This window comes from Quercus robur, chromosome 5 (assembly GCF_932294415.1).
Source record: "Quercus robur chromosome 5, dhQueRobu3.1, whole genome shotgun sequence".
In the NCBI taxonomy this organism is placed as follows: Eukaryota; Viridiplantae; Streptophyta; class Magnoliopsida; order Fagales; family Fagaceae; genus Quercus; species Quercus robur.
In genome coordinates this window covers 43,327,131-43,350,876 of record NC_065538.1, presented here as the reverse complement: position 1 = coordinate 43,350,876, position 23,746 = coordinate 43,327,131, and the positions used below count along the sequence as shown (strand labels likewise).

The 23,746-nt window shown below is 36.8% G+C and overlaps 1 protein-coding gene across 2 annotated transcripts; it reads left to right on the top strand.

The window, feature by feature from the left end:
- Positions 1–1,781: 1,781 nt before the first annotated feature.
- On the top strand, positions 1,782–16,728 carry LOC126726025 (homeobox-DDT domain protein RLT1). Of its 2 annotated transcripts, none has more exons than XM_050431121.1 (18): positions 1,782–2,480; positions 2,603–3,073; positions 4,184–4,263; positions 5,060–5,470; positions 5,558–5,647; positions 5,757–5,921; positions 6,048–6,270; positions 7,291–7,391; positions 7,867–7,953; positions 8,047–8,199; positions 8,301–8,456; positions 10,449–10,658; positions 10,828–11,586; positions 11,688–12,245; positions 12,908–13,540; positions 13,756–13,860; positions 14,784–15,047; positions 15,395–16,728. In XM_050431121.1, the coding sequence occupies exons 1-18, from the start codon at positions 2,288–2,290 to the stop codon at positions 16,127–16,129; spliced, it is 5,394 nt and encodes a 1,797-aa protein (XP_050287078.1). In that variant the 5' UTR covers positions 1,782–2,287; the 3' UTR covers positions 16,130–16,728. The 2 variants fall into 2 exon arrangements, with proteins under 2 accessions (XP_050287078.1, XP_050287077.1); XM_050431120.1 differs by having other exon boundaries at positions 1,921–2,480; positions 15,392–16,728.
- Positions 16,729–23,746: the final 7,018 nt, after the last annotated feature.

Genomic DNA, 23,746 nt, shown 5'->3' with positions numbered 1-23,746 from the left:
CATCATTATTAAGGAGAACTAACAACCACAATATTTTTCTTGGTACAATTTTTTAGGAAAAAATGAAATTAGAGACTATTTTTATTAAATAGGTTGAACGAACTACAAATTTGAATATTTAGCGATTTTTATCTTTTTGTTTTATAGTAGGCTTTTTGTTGAATAATTAGATCACTTGTTATTGTTTGGTCTTATTTTATTTTTGTTTGGTTTATGTTTGTTGTTATTTGGGCTAATATTTATTGTTGTTATTTAATTTTTTTTTTATTTTATAAAAGGGATTAAGGATTATGTTTGGGTGGGGGGTGGGGGTGGGGGGGGGGGGGAGAATTAATTTTAGGATAATACTACATCCACATTATTTTTACAATAAATCTTATGGAAAAACTATTATTAGTGGATAAAAAAATAATATCAGTATTGAGCCCAAATTAGAATTAGTAACAGCTTACCATATTAGATTTGTTGTAAAATTATTGTAAAAATGTTGTGAATGTAACATTATTCTTATTTTTGTTAAACCCAACTTTTTGTAATTCTCAAGTCAGGGTGTTCAACATTTTTATTAAGTGGTCACAATAGGTTAGTTTAACATATATATATATATATATATATATTAGCAAGTGTATATATACCATTTTTTGCAAGTCAGGGTGGTCCTATGTGACCACCCTGGCTTGCTTGTAGAGCCACCAGTGTTATCAGACTAAGACACTAATTAATTTATGGTGTAGGTACAGATCGAATTCCAAATCTCTTATTCTATGATAATAAACAATACCAATTAAACTAACTAGAACTTACTGTTTCTTTGGGCGAAGTTTGCAAATTCTACCTCAATATGACTCAAAGTTGATCTTTTCTCCTCCTTTTGCTTGAGCTAGGAGAGCCATTCCTTAAGTAAAGTATATTCTTGTTTAGGCTGACACGTTTCTTTTGGTAAATTAGCTTTACACGTTTCTAGTAACTGAGGTTGATTCCTCATTCCTGTAGCATCTAATTCCTTTTTAACCTGGCTCATAATAAGCAAAGTGCAAAGGTAACCATATGAACACCTAACTTTTTCAACATAATTTGCCACATATAAGCAGTCAAAAGCTTGCTCTAAGGATAAGTGATCTATATAATCAACCGACCTTTTCCACACGATTTGCCCAATACCCAGTCAAAATCTTTCATTTTTCTTTCCTTCTTTCTTTTTATTTCTGGTTTTTTAGTCAAAAAGTATTTGGTTTTTTAGTCAAAAAGTAATTGTCATAAAATATAAAACTATAAAAGTATAATAATACGTAAAACACGTTGTTGGGGTTTTTTCTCAAGGTTAACCTTGTTGACCCAAATAGCCCACTCCACAAGCCCACTCCTTAATTTGGGCAAGACGAAAAACACACATCGGGGCCCACAAAAACACAAACCGCAAACACCAAATCGATCGTCACACCCCAAAGATTACCAACGAACCCAAACCACAAACCAAAACAAAACCAAAAAAAAGAAAAAAACCAAAAAAAAGAAAAAACCGAAAAAAGCCTTTCAATTCATAAACTTTTATTAGAACCGAATACACAGTTTCTAACTCGCTAACAAAAGCACTCAAATTTAATATAAAAAAAAAAAATTAAAAAAAAAAGTTCATCAAACTTAAAAATCGCTCGTGAGCTCTTTAAAACTTTTTACGCATTAAATAAACAAAAAAACCAAAAACAAAAACAATCCCATGTTTTTTTGGCAGTCTAGCCCACATCAAGTCCTTGTTTGACACACAAACACAAACACACCGTTCATTAAAAAGAAAGAGAAAAAAAAATTTAAAAAAAAATTAAAAAAAAAGGAATTATGGAAGGTGGAATTAGAGTCAGGAAATACTGTTGGTTTTATCATGCCACTGATTTTGCCTTTACCTATTATCTCATTTGTTTTAATATTTTTATTCTTCTTCATCTTCTTATATTCCTATTATTATTATTATTCTTTCTCATTAATTCATTTGAGAGAGAGATATTTATTTTTATTTTGTTATTCGATGATGATAATTCGCCTCTTCCCTCTTTCTCAGTTTTCTCTTCCTTCCTTGACTTTTACGTATTTAAGTTTTGTTAAAAAGGTAAAAGAATAAATTACACAAATCCACAAATCGTATTCTTTTGTTGTTTTTCGAGGCTCTCTTTTTTTGTTGTTGTTGTTGGTTTTGGATCCTTAGGGATTTCTAGGGTTTTGAAAAGCGCTGTGGGGGCTGGTTGGTTGTGATCGATCTCGATTTTCTCGATCGTTGTTGTGTTCATCATCAATGGAGGCCGCTTCAGAAGAAGAGAACCAGAACCAGAACAATGAAGAAAACAACAACAACAACAACAATAACAACAACAGCAATAGTAACGGGAAAATCAACAACAACAACAATTCCAGTGAAGGACAGAGCAAGCCGAAGCGTCAGATGAAGACTCCGTTTCAGCTCGAAACTCTCGAGAAAGCTTATTCGAGTGCGTACAAATTGTGAATTCTCTTTTCTTTTTTTTCTTTTTTTTTTGTGGTTTTCGATTTGTGAAATTTTGATAAATTTGTTGAATTTTTTTTTTTTTTTGGGGATTTTTGTTTGATTCAGTGGAGACTTATCCATCGGAGGCGACGAGGGCCGACCTGTCGGAAAAATTGGGGCTTTCCGATCGGCAATTGCAGATGTGGTTCTGTCACAGGAGGTTGAAGGACAAGAAGGAAGGTTCGGCGAAGAAGCCGCGTAAATCCGCGTCGACGGCGGTGGTGGCGGCGATGCCGGAGTCTCCTGTGGATGAATTGAGGGGTGGAGGTGAGCCTGGGAGTGATTACGGGTCTGGTTCGGGGTCTGGGTCGGGTTCGAGCCCGTTAGGTCGCTCGGAGTATAGAAATGCAGTGTCAAGGAGTGTGCTTGATGATGTACCAATTATGAGGAGGTATTACGAGTCGCCTCAATCGATATTGGAGCTTAGAGCTATTGCCTGTGTGGAGGCACAGTTAGGAGAGCCATTGAGGGAAGACGGGCCAATTCTCGGAGTTGAGTTTGATTCATTGCCGCCTGATGCATTTGGGGCACCTATAGGTATGGCTAATGGGTTTTGTTATTGGATTTGATGTGTTTATTGGATATCGTTGTATACTACTCAACTGGTGAATGCCTGAATATGAAGTATTAGTATTAGATACTCCTATTATTTTATATGCTTAATGTGGAAACTTTTATTCATGTTATTGATAATATGTTGAATTTCAATCATGTTTAAGCAAGTAACTTGGTACTCAAAGATGTTTAGTTAATCTATATATCTATGTGGTAGGGAATTTCAACTATATTTGTTTTTCGTATTCTTTAGTAGAAGTAGTTAAAAAGGATATGTCAATATGGAAGTAATAGAGACTTTGGATAGAATAGAAGAATGAAGGAAAAGAATACATGTGATCAACCCTGACTAATTTCTCGAGCGTCCATTGGTGACCCAAAAATTTGGAACTAAGGTTTGTTGTTGTTATTTTCTCTAAGCTTTGATAAAGTGCAAGAATATATATAAGACCTAAATGTACAAAATTAAAACATGCGTTGGCCTTTTTCATGGAGTTGAGTGTTGAGTTGGTCCATACACTTGTTTAGTTCCTTTTAAGATTTTATATAGATGCTGATTGTGTGAGAAATATGAGTTCTCTAGAATGTTTTTTCTCATTAGTGATGGAAATATTTTGAAAAGATTCAATTCTACCCAATATAATTTCTTTAAAATGAAAAGAATGTGATAGGACCTGCAATTTATTACTTTTCCTTTTTAACTATCTAAAAAAGAGTTATTTTGAGTCAGCTTATTAAAAAAAAAAGAGTTATTCTGAATCTGTTTGCTTTTACCCATCTTGTTTAGTCAGTAAATGGAGTACTTTTATTTATTTAAATATGATCTATAGTTTATTGGAAGTGTTAACTTATGCTCCCATGATGCCCACCCCAATTTAATTGGATTTAGGGCTTAGTTGGGTTGAGTTTAGCTGAGTTGTATTTTCACATGATAATGACCTTATAGTTTTGATGGTGGTTCATTAAATGGTTTGTAAAGCTTGATTTTTTTTTTTTTTTTAAATTTTTTTTTATTTTTTATAATGAGTTAAGTCCTGTAACCATTTTGATGGTGAAAACTAATGTAAACCTTTGGTATTGCATGTGAAACAGCTGTTTCAGAGCAGCCGAAGCGGTTGGGGCATCCTTATGAAGGAAAATTATACGAGCAGCGCGATGTCAAATCTTATAAAGTTGGTCTCTTAATTCTTCATTGCGATTTTTTTTTTTTTTTTTTTTTTTTTTTTTTGTTGGTGATTAATGCAGCAATCATCATTAGTTTGGCATGCACAGTGATGGTTGGAATGTTTGATGTTTCCTTCTCTGTTATAAATCTGCTTATGGTTCAGATGCTTGATGATTCCTTTATGTAAGGGTTTTGGTCTTCATCTTAGTATTGTACCTCCATTTTAATTTTGTTTTCAAGTTTCTTTATATGAAGAATCTATTCTTATGGTGTCTGGTTCTTTGTCCAGTTTGCTTCTGCTTAGAAATTCAAAACTAGTGAAGTATCCATTTAAAGAATGTGGCAGCTTGAAATAAAAAATGCACGTATATTTACTTCCTAATACTAGCACCAAGAGCAGAGTAGCCAATCATCTCTAGCTCAAATAGCACTTTCTCTCCTTGTAAGTGCAAGGTAGAGGTTGAGGTTGTGGGTCAAGACCTACCAGGTGTGTGTTACATACCAATTAAAGAAGACCAAGTGCTGAGTATCTGGCTCTTATGACCAACTTGGTCTTCATTATAAATTTTTCTCGTCATTTCTTTTTCCCTTCATGAATTAGGAATTCTTGCTCTTAATGCATACATATTTTTAAATTTTATACTTATATAAAAAATGTATATATAAAAATTTTATAATGTTGGACCTTGTCTTTATCAAATGTTTGTGATTTTGACTGAACATTGTCTTTGCTAGAAGGAAATATTTCTTTACTACCTATTCTTCTGGGTTAACATCTTGGAGTTGAATGAAATTCATTCCAGGCTTCCCAGAGGGCTCTCCATGAATATCCATTTCTTCATGACCAACCTGGTGCAAGACCTGATGCGTTTGGACAAGTTTCCCAATCTCATTTTCATGACTCAATGGTTGATGCCCCCACTGCCAGAACTTCATCAGTTATGCTTGGAAATGAACAATTGCCTAGGGGGCATGGTGTCCAAGGTCATGGACCTCGTGTTCGTATTTTTCCCCAGCAAGAAAAGCAGGCACTTGCCTTATCATCACCTCCTAGGGATGATGAACGTGTCCCACAAAGGGAGTCCTTGACAAATGTTAGAGTGAGTTCTCAGTTTGGTGATCATCCTATTATTGGACCAGAAGATTCGTATGTATTGTCTGATGGGCAAATATCTCATAGTGATGCTATTTTGCGGATGGAAAAGAAACGCAAGGTATCCTCAACCAGTCCAAACTAATTGAGAGAGTATTTTTTCTCTTTACAAAGGATTATTTTATATATGGTTTTTTGCCTTCTGTAGAGTGAAGAAGCTAGAATTGCAAAAGAAGTTGAAGCCCATGAGATTCGGATTAGGAAAGAGCTTGAGAAACAAGATATATTGAGACGAAAGGTTCTAACTTCTCAGTCATGAGTCTTTGTTCTCTGAAGTTAACCTTTTTGCCCTTCCTAGAAGGTGTAAGCGTCTTTGTATACTGATATTATGAACCTTTTTCTTGTAGAATGAAGAACGAATGAAGAAAGAAATGGAAAAACAGGACCGTGAAAGAAAGAAGGAAGAAGAGAGGCTGATGCGTGAAAGGCAGCGAGAGGAGGAGAGATCTAAGCGTGAGCAAAAACGGGAAATGGAACGAAGGGAAAAATTTTTACAGAAAGAAAATTTAAGAGTAAGTTTTGTTAATGACTTACTGTAAGTTATTTAGAGGTAACCCTTTTTTCTGGAGTAAATGACCAAATTCCACCTGTCTCCACCTTCTATCTTTCCTTTCCCCCCTTCTCTGGTTATACTAAAGGCTGAGAAAAGGAGGCAAAAAGAAGAGCTCCGGAAAGAGAGAGAGGCAGTAAGACGCAAAGCTGCCATTGAGAAGGCTACTGCACGCAGAATAGCTAGAGAATCTATGGAGCTTATTGAGGATGAGCAGCTGGAACTGATGGAATTAGCTGTTGCAAGCAAGGGCTTGTCCTCAATGATCCATCTTGACCATGACACACTGCAAAATATTGAATCATTCAGAGGTGGGCATTCCGTTGAGAACTTTTGGTTCAGTCTTCATGCATTTACATGACTGCTTTTCATTAAGCCCTAATCTGGTCTTCTATAGTTTTGAGGAAATAAAAATGATTTAAATATTAACTTCTTATTCACATTGTTTTGGTTCCCAGAATATGAAAATCTCATGTTAAAAATAACTCTCTCTCTCTCTCTCTCTCTCAATTGAACAGCAGTACTGGATTCTGGCTACCAGAATAAAAATATAACTCTTTCCTCATGAAATTGATAATTACCACTCTCTAATCCTCCTAAACCATGGCAAAAGGAAAATTCAGACATTTCCTTTTAATGCCCCAGTTTCTGCAAATACCCTTCTTAGCTGGGGAACACCCAAAAATTCAAACCACTCATAGTGTTATGTCCTGTTTTTTCATGTTGTTTCAATAAGGTTTTAGATTTAATCAGTGTCCCTTCTCTGATGGTTTTGAATGTGATATTGCATTCTATTAGGAATGAAGAGAGAATGCTTATACTTGTTTCAACTAAATTGAATCCTAAATCAAGGTCTGCTTTTTGTTGGGTGTGTTATATTATATGGGATTGACTTTGTTCATTGTGATGATGTTGCCTGAGGAGGAACGGACAATAATTGTCATCTAAGAGATAAAGTGCTGGTGTTGGATTTGGTGGTGGCAGTGGTACTTAACTAAAAAATTTGTGTTGGTAGTAGCATAATTTTATTGTCTTCTCAACTCTTTTTAGTTGGCTGGAAAGTAAAGGTTGGGGCTCATGTTTTACTTTAACTCAATTCCACATGTATACTGCGTTTGTACCATATTACTTTTAATTATGTGTTTGAGCAAAGAATCTGGAGTCTATGAATTTGAAACCCATCTTTGGTGTTGATTCTATTTAAACAGATACAAAGTCTTTTGCTGAAGAGATGGTCTTTTCCCCACAATTTGGTTTGCATTGTGTTTTTATCTGCTGTGGTTAGTCTGTTTTAATATTTCTGATCAGATCTGATTCCATTTTTGTTGTAGATCTTCTGAGTGCATTCCCACCTAAGTCGGTGAAATTGAAAAAACCATTTGCGGTTCAACCCTGGATCAATTCGGAGGAGAATATTGGCAACCTTCTGATGGTATGTCAGTGGTGCTTTTCAATCCATTTTATATGCGTAGTGGAAAATGAATAATTATAATCACATAAAGCACACATTTTACCTTTGTGCAAGAGGTATCATAATGCTATTTTCCATGTTCGCACTATACAGTTTGTAACTAATTGAGACTAAAGGTTATACATACACCTCTGTTCTACATTGAATATTGCAATTTTGCTTCTTTAAGAATAAATGAATACTGAATGATAATTTTTTTAATTTATGTTTATGTCATTTTGTGAAGATAGTGATTTTTGGATAGCATTTTTCTTATATGGTTATTTCATACTGAATGATAGATATTTCTTTTGATAAAAGGAACTGAATAACAGATATGAATGTGCTGCTTTTAACTGCATTTATTAAATGTGTTTTGCTTTTCTTGAGTGATAATGTTAGCTAACGGAATCTAGTAATGCCTCTGATTTTTTATCTGAATTTTTTTTCTTTTCAGGTGTGGAGATTTTTGATTACTTTTGCTGATGTTCTCAAGTTATGGCCATTTACTCTTGATGAGTTTGTTCAAGCTTTTCATGACTATGTGAGTCATTCATAGGTGTTTGCTTTCAAATTTCCCACTCATTAAATGTTGTGCACTGCTTTTTGCTTGGTATTCATACCATTTTTATCCCAGGATTCAAGGTTGTTGGGCGAGATACATGTTGCTCTTCTTAAGTTGATAATAAAAGATATAGAAGATGTTGCTAGGACACCATCTACAGGATTAGTAGTTAATCAAAATGGTGCTGCTAATCCTGGAGGTGGACATCCACAGATTGTTGAAGGGGTAACCTCTGCTCTATGCACACTTGAATTTAGTTTATTTGCTTGCCATACTACTTTTCTCTGTTTGTTGCAGAATCATTTTTGATTTCATTTCTGTATTAGGCTTATGCATGGGGCTTTGACATACGCAACTGGCAGCGGCACTTAAATCCATTGACGTGGCCTGAAATATTTCGGCAATTGGCCCTATCTGCAGGATTCGGGCCACAGTTGAAGAAAAGGAGTATCAGATGGTCATACTCACATGAGAATGATGAGGTTACTGCTTTTCTATACTCTGCTTTTGGCATTTATACCCTTATGCATTGCATAAAACTGTTGTTCTGTATTAGCAGTATATTTTGATGAATTACACCTTGCTTTAGGACATAGTATACCTTCATGTGTTTGTGTGAATTTATAAAATAAAAAAAATGAAGGAAAAGAAAAGAATAAGTGCTATAAGTGCTTTCCTTATCAAAATAAGTGCTATAAGTGCTTTCTATTTCCCATTATGTTTTAGTCATAAACCTTGGTATATTTTTATTATGCTCTGTAAATACAGAAAAATGAAATAAAGCTAAGAGGTGTCCTAAAAATAGATTCTTGTTCAAGGAACTCACTTGTGTTTTGACCCATTTAGCAATTTGTGGAATATGTCTACTTTTTGGATGGCTAAATTTATTTTTCAGAAGGATATATCAGATTTGTCATAATTTTTCTCTACCAGGGTATTTTTTTTTCCTTTTCCAATTCATTCCAGATATTATTATTTTTAAATGATAAATTAAATAATTATTGAAAGAAAAGGGCACACCTTATTTTACAGGGTTTATACAAGGGATATTTTTAAAAGTAATCTAAAGTTCTAAAGTTTTAGATATTTCAAAAACGATGAAGATTAACTGGAGTTAATCTATCCACTGCAATATAAAATGCTCATGGAGTTAATGTTTTCGTGGAACCTCCCTTCGCTTGATCATGCCAAAATCAATTAAGTTTTCCAACCCTTTTTAGTGGAACCTCCCTTCGCTTGATCATGCCAAAATCAATTGATTTTTCCAACCCCCTCTAAAAAATTGATTTCTTAGCTTTGTTGTATTGCATTCCTGTGGCTTAGTGGCATTGCCTAGTTTTTTCCCATGTGAAGAACCTGGGTTTGAATTCCACTCCCCCACTTGTAAGCAAAAAAAAAAAAAAAAAAAGGTCTTATTGCTATTTTTTATTTATTTTTATTTTATGCTTTGTCTAAGGCTCTAGGGTGAGGCACTTGCCTTTAGAGCCCAGGTGACTAGCTTATGCCATGAAAAAGTGGCTAAGGCATGAGCCTCGATATGTATATTTTTTTAACGTATTTATTTATTTTTATTTAATTTTTTTTATAGAAGCTTGTAAAACCTATTAATAGATTAATATTATTATTATTTTATGATAAGTAATAAGTTTTATTAGATATTAAAGAACATCATGTACACAGGAGGTATTAATTTACAGAAGCTTGTTACAAAACCTATTGTTAGATTAATTAATTAATTTACAGAAACGTATTGTAAACTTATAGTCATAGAAGCTTGTTGTAAAACCTATTATTAGAATAATTGATGGAGCCTAAACCATGTTAAGTCTATTTTCAAATCAATTAATAAACGTAATTTCTTCATGCAACACATTTCAAAAACAATTGATTATAATATGTCAATACATTAGGTATATGTATAATAACTATATTTAGAATTTGGCGCCTTGATTTAATTGGGCAAGTGCCTTTTGTAGCCTCATTCCTTGGGCAATATAAGGCCCTGGCTCCTAGGTGGAAAAGAGTTTGATAGATATGGTGGAAAAGAGTTAGTGATCTGAGTTTACTTTTAGGTAATTCAGAGTGGAAAAGATATTCTTCTTTTGATTTTTTTTTGGGGTGTACAGGTGGGGTGGGGTGGAGAATGGTCAAGCAGTGATCTTCATTCAATAATTAATAGTTATTTGGAACATATTATTATATTAACTAACATCAATATTGTTGTAGGGAAAAATATGAATTAAGATATTGCCTACCATAGTAATACTCTGATTAAAGTTTGTAGCTTATTATTGTGGACACTTGCTAAATATAGTGGTTTTTTATTTATATAATGTTGAACTAGTGTAAAACTTTCTGTTACTGTTTAGTATTTGCTAGAGCAATTTGGTGTGTTCTGATGTTGAAGTTCAGGACCTCAATTTAATATTATTATATTGCTTTTATTAAATAAGACAGGTTATATGTAATTGCAGGGTAAAGGTTGTGAAGATATAGTTTCTACTCTTCGTAATGGTTCAGCAGCTGAAAATGCATTTGCAATAATGCAAGAAAAAGGGTTATTACTTCCCCGAAGATCTAGGCATCGGCTGACTCCTGGAACCGTCAAATTTGCTGCTTTTCATGTTCTTTCACTTGAGGGAGGCAAGGGATTAACTGTATTAGAACTTGCAGACAAGATTCAGGTGAGTTTATATTGTTCTTAACTAAAGACCTTTTGGTTACTGGCCTTCCCCATGGTCTGTTGGTCTTGTGCGTGATTGATTAATCCCCAGGTCCATGGTTCAGGGAATGGTGGAGAGAGTTAATTTTTTCAATTTTCTGATTTTTCCTGATATAATTGTATGCTGTTAGAAATCTGGACTTCGGGACCTGACAACGAGCAAGACACCAGAAGCTTCGATTTCTGTTGCTTTGACAAGGGATGCCAAGCTTTTTGAAAGGATAGCCCCTTCAACCTATCGTGTGCGTGCTGCTTTCCGGAAAGATCCTGCCGATGCTGAGGCAATACTTTCAGCAGCCAGAAAGAAAATTCAGATATTTGAAAATGGGTTTTTAGCTGAAGATGCTGAGTATGTTGAAAGAGATGATGCTGAGGATGTTTTAAGAGATGAGGATGTTTTAAGAGATGATGCTGAGGATGTTTTAAGAGATGATGCTGAGGATGTTGAAAGAGATGAAGACTCTGAATCTGATGATGTCGACGAGGATCCTGAAGTGGATGATTTTGCAACTCTGTCAACTGGGAACAAAATCTCCAGTCCCTATGGTGAAGTGAAAACTTGCTCAGGAAGTGGAAAAGACGATCTTTGCAACGATGTTGCACTGAATCTGCAGACTGAGTTGGAGAAGGATTTTTCATCCATCCCTTTGGGTGGACCCAAAGATGAAAATTGTCCAAGCACTGCCACTGAGCTATGTGTTGTTGGTGGAGGCATCAGTGCTGTCAATCAAGAAAATATGGAGATTGATGAAAGTAAGTCAGGTGAATCATGGATTCAAGGACTTACAGAAGGAGATTATTCTGATCTCAGTGTAGAAGAGCGTATTAATGCCCTTGTTACCTTAATTGGTGTTGCAAATGAGGGAAACTCTATTCGTGGTGTTCTTGAGGTAAACATCTCTTGCCAATTGTAGTGTACTGATCTATTTTATATTCTAAAAACTATATGCTTGTTGTTTTTGTCTTGAATTTGACAGTAAGAGCTTTACAGGATCGCATGGAATCAGCAAATGCTCTCAAGAAACAAATGTGGGCAGAAGCACAGCTAGATAAAAGTCGCTTGAAAGAAGAGATTATAAGTAAAGCAGATTTTCCATCATCTATTACGGGGAGCAGAGCTGATATGCAGTTTTTGAGTTCTGCAGTGGAGGGCAGCCAAAGCCCCTTTCCTAATGTTGATAATCAACTTATTGAGGCATCTCCTAGCACCGCTGAAAACCAAAACCCACTTGTTTCACAAGGCATCCAGGATCACCTCAACAATGTGCCTACCGAAAGGACCCCTGGTCAAGATTTTCCCACAGGTCCTGATAATTACCTTATTCAGCAACTTGGATATGCTTCAAAAAGGTCACGGTCACAATTGAAATCTTATATTGCGCACAGAGCCGAAGAGATGTATGTATACAGGTCCTTGCCTCTTGGACAAGATCGTAGGAGAAATCGATACTGGCAGTTTGTTGCATCTGCTTCTAGCAATGACCCTGGTTCTGGCAGGATCTTTATTGAATTGCATGATGGCAATTGGAGGCTCATTGATTCTGAAGAGGTAAATAGACTCTTTATTTTTTCTGTTTGATGCCCCCCCCTGGAAAATTGGGCCATGTTTGACTATGTGACTTCTATAATGTCATGGAAATGTTATATTATTGATGGTATATCTAGTTCATAATTTTTATTCATACTTTTGACATGATTGTCATTGACCCCTCAGCCATTCTAAGATAATGGGGATCCAAACCAAAATGGTCTTGTCTCTGCTTCTGAAAACAATGTTTGTACTTATGATGGCCAGTTGGTTGTCGTGCTAATGAGACTGTCCGAGGTTCTTGAGAATTTATGCCTTGCATCTTACCATATGTTAAATTATATGATATATTATCTAGGGTTTTGTTTGCTTTTACTGAAGATGTCATCTTATTTGAATAAATATTAGAAGTTTTTTACTAAGATTAATCTTGATTTTCTCTAGGAGAACTTATAGTGTCATAGTCTTCTCTTGAAGCCTGATCTTGGCAGGCGATCCAAGAAACTTCCCATAAGATATGAGGTTCTTGTATGTGTCCTATTTTTGTGTTGCTGGTATTATATATATAAAAAAGATATTTTTAGTCAAATTCTTTGTTGCTGCTTATGATTGATGCCTTTGTTACCATTTATGGTAATATTTCTCTTAACTGTTATAGTTCTTTTAATTCTCTTTCTGTGTAGGCCTTTGATGCTCTTTTGATATCTTTGGATGCACGTGGGATAAGGGAGTCCCATTTGCGTTTAATGTTGCAAAAGATTGAGTCATCCTTCAAAGAAAATGTTCAAAGGAATATGCCAAGTGCTAATGTTGTGGGTCGAAGTGGAACCATGGTTAAAAATGAGGCTGATGAAATGAATTCTAGTCCAGACTGCCTGGCTGGTTTTGACAGTCCTAGCAGTACTGTTTGTGGTTTAAATTCAGATATGTTGGAGACCTCATCTTCTTTCCGAATTGAGCTTGGGAGAAATGAAACTGAGAAGAAGGCTGCCCTTAATAGGTATCAAGATTTTCAAAAGTGGACGTGGAAAGAGTGTTTTAATTCAGTGACATTATGTGCAATGAAGTATGGGAAAAAGAGGTGTGCACAGCTATTGGGTGTTTGTGATTTCTGTCTCAATTCTTATCTCTCTGAAGACTCTCACTGCCTTTCTTGCCACCGTAATTTTGGTACCAGTAATATTGATTTTAATTTTTCGGAACATGCAATTCAATGTGAAGAGAAAAGGAAAATACATATGGGAAGTTTCCAAATATTAGATTCTTCTCTTCCGCTGGGAACCAGATTGCTTAAGTCTCTATTAGCTTTCATTGAGGTAAGATCATGATTGCCTTGAAGAACTTTTGTGCTGAGATAATTAGGAGTTAATTCCCAACATTGTTAAATATTTATTGCACCTGGCATCTTATGTACTGATAGATAATGTTCAGCTTCCCTTTCGTTAGGGGAGTTGTGCCATGGGTTCAAACCTGTTTTAGTGTGAATTGTTTATTTATGTATCAGTAATTAGCCATTTACATTATTTTATAGGTATCTGTCCCACCAGAAGCTCTTCAATCATATTGGATGGGAGACCATCGAAAGACTTGGGGAGTGAAGTTGAATGCATCATCATCAATTGAGGACCTTCTACAGGTCTTCATTTTACTTAATACTTTTGATGGAATTCTGTATAGCTTCATCTGCTAAATATACTGTTTATCCAAATTTCTCCTGTCCACTTTCACTATCTAATCTACTCATGATGATTAGTATCATTTGGTATTTAACCCGGAGTCACAGTTTGATTTATATTCTAACTACCATCAAGGGATTGTAATACTGTGCTTAATTTATGGTAGTGGAAGCATGTTTAATTGTCTTCTGAACTTATTGTGCTGAGGATAGAAGGTTATTCTTGTCAGATGAAATTTTATTCTTTTCTTTTCTCTTCCCCTTCGCACCCCCCCCCCCCTCCCCCCGGCGTCCCACACTTTTTTGTTGAATTGGTATTTGATTATAGATTTAGAGTTGGGCAGATGCAAGTCTGATCTTTTGTCTCCCCCTGCTCCACCCACCAAAATAAAAATAAGTCAGCATAGAGGTATATTTGTTGTTGCATCTCATGCAGAATATAATTCAATATCAATATCAATATTCAAGTGGTATGGACTTAAGAGTGCCAAAATTCAATTTACAGAGACATTTGTGTGCTAGTCTGTTACTAATTATACACACATGGTATAAATACACAGCTAAGACTTGGATGAAAAAGCAGTAGACATGCTTAGAAATGGCCATGTTCAAGCATGAATTGCTAGCAAATTATATAGGGAAAACATGAAATCAATTTTACTTTATCTTATTTTGCTTTTTTCTTTTTATTTTCCTTTTGATATTTTTTATGGACTATTGTGTATTACTCTGCTCATATGACAAGTGGTATTGTCAGTTCACTACTTCCATATTGCATAGTCTTGATTTATATATATGTGTGTGTGTGTGTGTGTGCTTATTTTATTTATTTATTTATTTTTTTTCGTGTGATCATTTGCTCAATTGAACAAACTTTGTTGCAGATATTGACTCTGTTTGAGAGAGTGTTGAAGCGAGACTTTCTATCATCAAATTTTGCAACGACTGAGGAACTGTTGGGCTCCTGTACTCAGTCAGGAAGTTCATTGCATGATTTTTCTGATCCTAGATCAATACCTGTACTTCCATGGATACCGCAAACCCTGACAGCTGTTGCTTTGAGACTTTTTGAGCTCGATGCATCTATAATTTATTTGAAGCAGGAAAAACCTGAGCCTTTTGAGGACAAGGAAGTCAAAGAATATATAGTAAGTTTTTTTTTTTTTTAATGAATTCCTATCATTGCTTTCCTTCTTTTTGGTTATGTCTTTTTAAGAAAGTTGGTGAAGAAGTTCCCATCACAAATGCATGCAACTCTATTGCAGAAAGCTAAAGAGTTGAATTTGCTAGCAGCCTGCTTCTTCATAGATGTAGAGTTCAATGTTGGCCTATCATGAAAGATAAATAATTGATCATATCTGCTGCCTGCTGTTTCTGAAATTTCAAATTTGTGAATTCTTAGATGCTTTTTAAATTGATGTCATCTTTGGCTAAATCTTTCACTATGTTGTAAAAGATATTACCACCTGATTCCTCTTTTCCTTATCCACAGAAGCTTCCTTCAAGATACGCCCCTTTTGATAATGTTAAGGAGGTTGAACTAACAGAACTCAACCATGATGAAAAGAACTTTACTGAGCTGAAAAGCAACCGAAACAGCTATAAACGTGGGCGAGGGGGTCGTGAGCAAGGGCGAGGTAAAAAGTGGCAGAAGAAAGCCCGTGTTTCCTATTCTGATGTTGGCAGGCGAAATGTAAAGAGCAATGAAAATTTAATTCAAGGACTAAGACAACAAGGACAAAGAACATATGGACAAGGGAGTGGACGGGGTCGTCGAACAGTTAGGAGGAGGAGAGTGGAGAAGAGGGCTGTTGATGAGAGGTTGCCGAGCCATAGGGCTGATACATATAGGTCCAAGAGCATTGATGAATCACCAAGAAACTTGGTTGAGGAGTGGGATGATGAAAGAATCAGCATGCACCCTATGGAGGATCCTAATTTTAACGATGCAGAAGCAGTGGATTCTGATGATAATGCCCAGGCAGTGGAATATGAGCATGGAAATTGGGAGATTGGGTTCGCTAGTGCCTCCAATGGGTGGAGAGAGGATCTAAATGAAGCGAGTGATGAAGATGCGGATGCTTCTGAAGATGATAATGTCATTGAAGAGGCTGGAGATGAAGATTCGGAGGCAGATGTAGATATGAGTGATGGCTCGGATGGAATAGCAAACAGGGTCGGCAATGATGAAGGCACGGAATCAGCAGAGTCTGACGATTATAGTGATTAAGTTTCCATGTTCAAGTGATTAAATTCTGATGTTCAACAGATTGCTGATGCATTAGCAGCAGACATACATGAGCTGCATAAAATTTTTGGTGTTGCAGCTTCATTTTGCGGCGGGACCTGTGTACAGGGGAAAGAAAAAGACAGCATTATCCCCCCTCCCCCCCCCTTCTCCTCCCCCCTCCTTTCTCTTTATTTTTGAATTTATTAATTGGTTTCAGTGATGGGGGGGATAATGATTTGGAAGAGTTAAAAGATGTGTTGATTATATGTAATTCATTGATGGAAATTAGGCTGTCTAATGTAAGCTTGTTGACAATACTTTTTATAGATATGATCTACATTAAAAATTATCAATAGTCTCCATGTTTTCAGCGATATGTGCATTTGTTAGAAGAGAGTAGAAGGTACTGCAGGATGTCTTCTGTGCTGGAATGGAGCTTTGCTTAGAAGAGAGTTGAAGGCGTCTATTAGCAAGTTAGGCTTTTTGTATTGATAATGAGCAACTATGGGAGAATGAAAATCCCTCCAGTCCTTAGGGAATTGTTGTAAATTTTGTTACTGGTCTTCATCAATAAAATTCTATCGTTTTTACCTCAAAAATTATTCTCAATAATCTCAACACTTCGGAACTCCTATATCTTATATATATTTTATTGGGTGTATGTTTTGAAAATTTAACCATTTGATCGTATGTTCTTATTATATTTTTCATGTTTGCAAAATTTCAAAAATATCAAAGATTAATTGTTATGTCATCAATAAAGGTTTAAACTTTTAAGTTTTTGTGGTTCAAAATTATGCATTAAAAATAAGTTTATTGACCAAATAGTAAATAAAATCCAATTTGAATGAAATTTGCATGTATATTAAGAACATAAAAAACATGTAATCTAATTGTTAGTTTTTTAAAATTTACATTCAATAAAACGATATACATAAAACGATATACGAGAAGTTTGAAGAATCTCCCTTGAAATGAGTTTGGAGAGAAATCTTGTTCTTCTAGAATGGTGATACTGTATTTCAGATGCTTAGCACTCTTTGGTAATAAACAAGGTACATTCATGGACCTCTTAATGAAGTAAACCTCTATATTTGTCCAAACCCAATAAGATCCAAGTAAATGAGTAATAAACTTCATAGTTTATTCATAAAAATGAAAAAGTGAAGGTTCAGGCCCATTACTACCCCCGCTCCATGAGATGGTGCACTGTCAAGTGGTGGTGTGGTACATAATGCTGATCAATAAGCTGAGATGGTTTGCTGTTGGCCAATGTGCTACTCAGTAAACTTGCCCAGATCAGATGAACTTGATGATCCTCCTTCCAGTGCTCAAAATGTTATTTCTGTTGTGTTACTTGTGTTGACTAATCTGATTGGGAAGTGCTCACATAATGCCTTATTTTTTAGATTTTATTTTTTAAGTGAGTGAAGATTTCATCGAATTTAAAATAAAACGCAATTACAAAGATAAGGAATCAGATCCTCTCCATTTGAAATGGGAATACTTAAGGTTACACAATAAAATCCATTTAGCTAGGTTATGGGCAACAACATTAGCCTTCCCACAAATGTGATTAACAAAACATTTTAGAGTGAGAGTTACAAAAACAAATTGGTTTCCTCAACGATATGTTTTATCACCCAATGAGGTGAGGACATGGATTTCTGTACGTAGTGGGATAATCAACTTAAGAGCAAATGACATACTTGATTCCCAATTCCTGTGCTTTGGCTACTGCTAACAGTGTGTTAGGAGGTTATGATGACTCAGATTGGTGGGCTTGGTTGGGGCCTCATGCTGCTTGAGAGGAGGTTATAATGGCATGTGAGGCCACATGGGGCGAGTCAGATGGCTTCATGCTTTCTCCAAATCAGTGTTTTCTAATGTCATACAGGATACGCATGTGCCTAGGTGTCATGGTGCAAATGTGGCTACGAGATTACTTAAGGGCGCCGAGCATGTTGGACATGGTTAGTAGCATGGTGCTGACTGCTGAGGCACAGGGTGTACTGTTGGGCCTTGTCAGTGTAATATTAGATCGTGTCAATGTGGCATGAACGAAGCCATCTACATGTTGGTGCATGGGCTGTCTCGGATGCTAGCAATTGGAGAGGATGGTATTGGGCTAGCCTCACCTCATGGGTTGTCAGGAGGTGTGTCAGGCCTGATGGTGTTTACCGTGGAGGATACAATTGATGTTGAGAATATATGAATACCTCGGTATTATCACTGGCAAGCTTTAAAGGAATCACTGGCAAGCTTTGAGGCCTCTAGAACCTTCCCTAGCTAGCTTATGGTAACATGGTTTTCGCCTGTAACTTGTAACCTTTCCTTTCTACTTATCTAATTTTGGCACATCGTGCCACATTGTCTTAGAAACGACGCTGTTTTGGAAATTCAAAAATGTCAAGTTTTAGGAATCAATTATGAGAAAAGTGAACGAGAGGAAAATATTAAATTTTGGATAATTTGTACTTTTGACCTATATTTTATGGGGACGGTTAAGTTGACCGTCCATTTTTTAAAACATTTTTTTGAGAATTGAAAAAATAGTTAATACTTTTTTAATTTTCAAAAAAATATTTTCAAAAAAAATTAATTATTATGTGCCTTTAGCAAATATTAGCAAAATCCATATTTTATATCCTATAAAAAAAATTATATTTTATATAAGGCAATTTTTGGAGTAGAACATACTTTCTTCTGCCCAAAAATACTTTCCCTCAAATACGGTAAATAAAAACTTAGATAATGCTCTGGTAGTCCGAGCAATGCCTTATTTCAAGTAAGTACTGATTTCAAGCACATTTTAAGGATGTAATTCTTTAAAAGTAAGTATTGACACGCATGGATGGGGCCAGTTTTTCATTTTTTCCAAAAATGAAAAAGAGTAATTTCTTTTTCATTTTTTTCCAAAATAGTAGGTATAATTAAGGTGTATTTAGAATTTGAAGCCAACAAAAATAAAACTTGCCCCCCTACAGTTTCTAAAACCAAAAAAGAGCCCAAATAACAACTACAAAAATTAATTCAAATAGACTAAACAACAACAAAAAATTTATCAATAAACCCATGGCTTAAGCCTTTCAGAAACAAATATAAATATAAAAATAAAAACCAGATTCCAGTCTGCAAAATCTCTTCAAATTTACCCAAAAAAAAAAAAACACCCTAAAATACCAGTCGAATAGCAAGTGAGACTCTGACCGAGTGAGTCTCACAAGTTGCGCCTCTTTTACTCTGGAAAGTGATGAGACGCCGGCGCCGCCACGAGCATCATCTCGTCGTGCCTAGCCCAATCTGCTCTCATTCTTTTGGTATTTCATCTTCCTCGTCTCTTTTCTTTTTCCGTATGAAATCTCTCCACATGTTTTGAGTCTTTTGACCTTACAACAGGTAAAGTTATTGCCTTTTATTTTAGCAGTAGAAATAGTATAGTGTGGGCATTTGATTGGTTAATTTAATGGTCGAGTATTATGTAATGTAAGTTGACAGTAGTGACAAGCCATTAATACTAGCCCTTTCAACCTCTACAAACCGCAGTTTTATTTTTGTTAACAATATAAAGTGAGAGAGAGACTGAATAGTCTATATATTGATGTATATAATAATGTACAATAGAGAGCCTTATATAGGCTAGGTATGTGTGCAATACAAGTAAAAGGAGTAAACTACAAGTACAGTGTACTGGGCCAAGCCCAATGGGCTAAACTAATCTAAACTATACACTAACATCCCCCCTCAAACTCGAGCCAACGAAGAGGAGTGGCAGTGGGCTGTGGAGCATCCATGTTAGCCAAGAGCCAACGAAGCCAAACAAGCTCGCAAGTGGTGTCGGTAAGGGCATGATACTCAGCCTCAGTACTGGAACGGGAAACCACATCCTGCTTCTTGCTACGCCACGAGACAAGAGAAGTACCTAACAGGAAACAGAAACCTGTGATAGAGCATCGATCAGTCGGATCACCTGCCCAGTCAGCATCTGAATAAGCATGAAGCTCGAGAGAAGATCAAGAGGAGTAATGCAGACCATGATAAAGTGTGCCTTTGACATATCGGAGAATCCAAAGAACAACAGCATAGTGGACAGAACGAGGTGCATCCATGAACTTACTAACCATACCCACAACATTTGAAATATCCGGACGAGTAACAGTGAGATAGATCAAACTGCCAACCAACTGACGATAGCGAGTTGCATCGGATATAGGTTCACCATCCAAGGGTGTGAGCTTTGCATTGTATTCTAGAGGAGTGGAAACAGTCTTGTTGTCGGTGATACCGGCTTTGGAGAGAAGATCAGAAGCATATTTAGCTTGGGAAAGATAGTATCCATCAGAGGATGAGGTAACCTTAAGCCCAAGAAAATAGCTGAGAGTGCCCAGATCTTTCATCTCAAAATGCTGACTAAGGAAGTGCTGAAGAGAGCGGATACCTGCAGAATCATCTCCAATAATAATCATATTATCAACATAAAGAAGAATAAGAGTGATACCAGCAGAGGAACTTCGGACAAACAGAGCAATGTCATGAGGACTCGAAGTGAAACCCTGCTGAGCAACAACTGAGCTAAACTTTTCAAACCAAGCTCGAGGAGCCTGCTTGAGGCCATAAAGTGCACGGTGAAGGCGGCAAACTTAACTGCGCGAGTGTGGATAGCCAGGGGGTGGTTGCATGTACACTTCTTCATGGAGGTCTCCATTAATGAAAGCATTCTTTACATCCATTTGATAAAGAGGCCAATGGCGAACAGCAGCCATAGCAATGAGACATCTAACAAATGTAAGGCGAGCAACAGGAGCAAATGTTTCCTCATAGTCAATACCATACTCCTGAGTAAAGCCCTTGGCAACTAGGCGAGCCTTGTATTGTTCAACAGATCCATCAGCCTTGGTCTTGATCTTGTAAACCCACCTACAACCTACTACAAACTGACCAGGAGGCAAATCAACCATATCCCAAGTGTGATTCTTATGAAGGGCATCTAGTTCTTCGTTCATAGCTTGCTGCCAAAGAGGGTTAGTATGGGTCTCACGATAGGTGTGAGGTTTATAGAGAGTGGCAAGAGCAAAAGAGCAGTGATAATCAATGAGATAAGGGGGAGGAATGCTTACCCGAGTGGAATGACGAAGTTCAGGACCAACAGGAGACTCAGGAGAGGGCGGTGCCATAGGATCCAAGACAGGCGGGTCATATGCCAAAGACATAACCGGAGATGAGTCGTCTAGAGAGGCAGCCGATGTTGAAGAATCCTCCACAAGTTCAGGATAGAGAGGGAGAAAAAGATCAGTAAAAATGGAAGACTCTAAGAAAGAAGATTTTTCGAAACTGTTGAAGACTTGTGAAAGGACGATATTCCCAAAACTCAACATGACGGGAGACACGAAGGCGACAAGAAATGGGATCATAGCAGCGAAACCCCTTTTGAGACACACCATAACCAAGGAAACAACAGAGATGAGTACGAGGCTGGAGCTTTGTTCGTTCATGAGGAAGAAGAGAGACAAAGCAAGCACAACCAAAAACCCGAAGAGAGGAGTAGTTAGGAGTTTGACCATAGAGAAGCTCAAATTGTGATTTGTTGTATGTAGTTGGTGAAGGAATACGATTAATGGTGTACACAGCAATGAGTGCGGCCTCACCCCAAAAGCGCTCAAGAAGAGAGGCAGAAATGAGAAGGGTGCGGACAACATCAAGAATGTGACGATGTTTTCGTTCTGCACGACCATTTTGTTGAGAGGTGTAAGGACAAGACCGTTGAGGAAGAGTACCATGACTGTCTAAAAAGGATAAGAAAAATTTATCATTATATTCTTGAGCATTATCTGATCGAAAGACTTTGACGGTGCGATTGAACTGTGTTTCAATCATTTTATGAAATGTTTGGTAAATAGACACAAGTTCAGACCTATGGTGAAGCAGATAAATCCAAGTATATCGAGAAAAATCATCCACAAATATGACAAAGTATTTAGATCCCTCCTCAGTGGAAACAGGTGTAAGACCCCAAATATTAGAATGTATAAGATCAAAAGGGGCAGAAGAAAAGGAGTCACTTTTATTAAAGGGTAATTTTGTTTGTTTGCCAAAATGACAGGAAGTACAATCAAATTTTTGAAACTGAACTGAACATAAATGACCTTAAGAAACTAACAACTGAAGACGAGATAAGGATGTATGACCAAGACAAGCATGCCATAGATAAGGTGAGGAGGTGGCAGTGGTAGCAACAACAGAAACAACTTGTGAAGGAATCTTCAAGTCATGAACCTCAAACATGCGACCAACCTTACGGCTTGTCCCAAGCACTTGACCTGTCCGGGGATCCTGCACATCCACACCATGATTAGTAAATAGAAGATCTACGCCTAATTCACAAAATTGACCAACAGAAAGCAAATTGAGGGATAACTTTGGAATATGAAAAGTGTCACTAAGGGATAAACAAGGAGAAGAGATTGTTCCTTTATGACTAACAGGCATAGGAGTTTCATCAGCAGTGTAAATGGTGATTGGATGTTCTAAGGGTCCCTTATCAGAAAATTGGGATTCATTAGGAGTCATATGGTTACAACATGCAGTATCAAAAAACCAAGATTATTTACTTGAGGTGACAGAAAGGGCAGTGAAAGTGCGGGATAAAACCTGTTGAACAACTACCTCAATATCAGCCGTAGTAAGTGAGGAAGCCAAAGATGGACCTGTAGGAACTGATGGATTTGAAGGACATACAGTAGCCGCCCGAGGAAGAGAAGCTTTATTATGCTCTTGCACAAATTTCTGCAGTTTGTGACAAACAGAGATGTCATGGCCTTTGGTACGGCAAAACTTGCAGCGAGTACCTTTGGAAGACTGAGAGTTGGGACGCCCAGAGTTTATTCATGGAGGAACAGTGAATGCAGCAATGGGAGGCTGTGGAGAGGATGTAGCCAATACATGATCAGATGATGACATGTGATAAGTAGGTCGACGGTTCTCCTCAGAAATGAGCTCCTTGACTGCAGCATCAAGAGAAGGAGTAGGAGACCGGCTAAGCAGAGAAGCCCTAGTAGGCTCAAAATCCTCACGTAAACTGATCATGAAGTGCATAAATTTATGGCGATCCCGATATTTGACAAAGAGCTCAATGTTCTTAGAACACACCAGTGGAGGATCTGCAGCAGAGAGTTTTTCCCACATAGTAGAAATCTGAGAATAAACATCAGAAATAGACTGACCTGTCTCCTAGCGCATTTGATAGAGTTTTGATTCAATGTGGAACTCTAAGCTTGAATCATTAGTGCAATTATAACGATCGGACAAAAATTTCCAAGCAGCCTCAGCAGTTTCAAGACAAGGAAGAAGATTATGAATGGAGGGAATAGAGGTATTGATAAACCAAGACAAGATCTTACTCTGAATACTCTCCCATTCCTCTAGACGTTCTTCATAATCATCTGTTGTAACAGCAGTCTTGGAAGACTCTTCAGCAACTGTGACTTTGGACTTAGGGTTTGGTACTGGCTTAGGAATTGAACCAGTCACATATCTCCACAGTTTACGACCCTTGAGAAAGACAGTCATATTCTGAGACCACGCATGATAACTAGTAGGACGTATGACGTATGATATCTC

Bases quoted from the DNA above. Each gene is read 5' to 3' on its own strand.
- LOC126726025 (XM_050431120.1), top strand. From the start codon at position 2,288: ATGGAGGCCGCTTCAGAAGAAGAGAACCAGAACCAGAACAATGAAGAA. The intron at 5,648-5,756 runs GTTCTAACTTCT...TTTTTCTTGTAG, and splicing joins AAGATATATTGAGACGAAAG to AATGAAGAACGAATGAAGAA. The intron at 15,048-15,391 runs GTAAGTTTTTTT...CCTTATCCACAG, and splicing joins AGGAAGTCAAAGAATATATA to AAGCTTCCTTCAAGATACGC.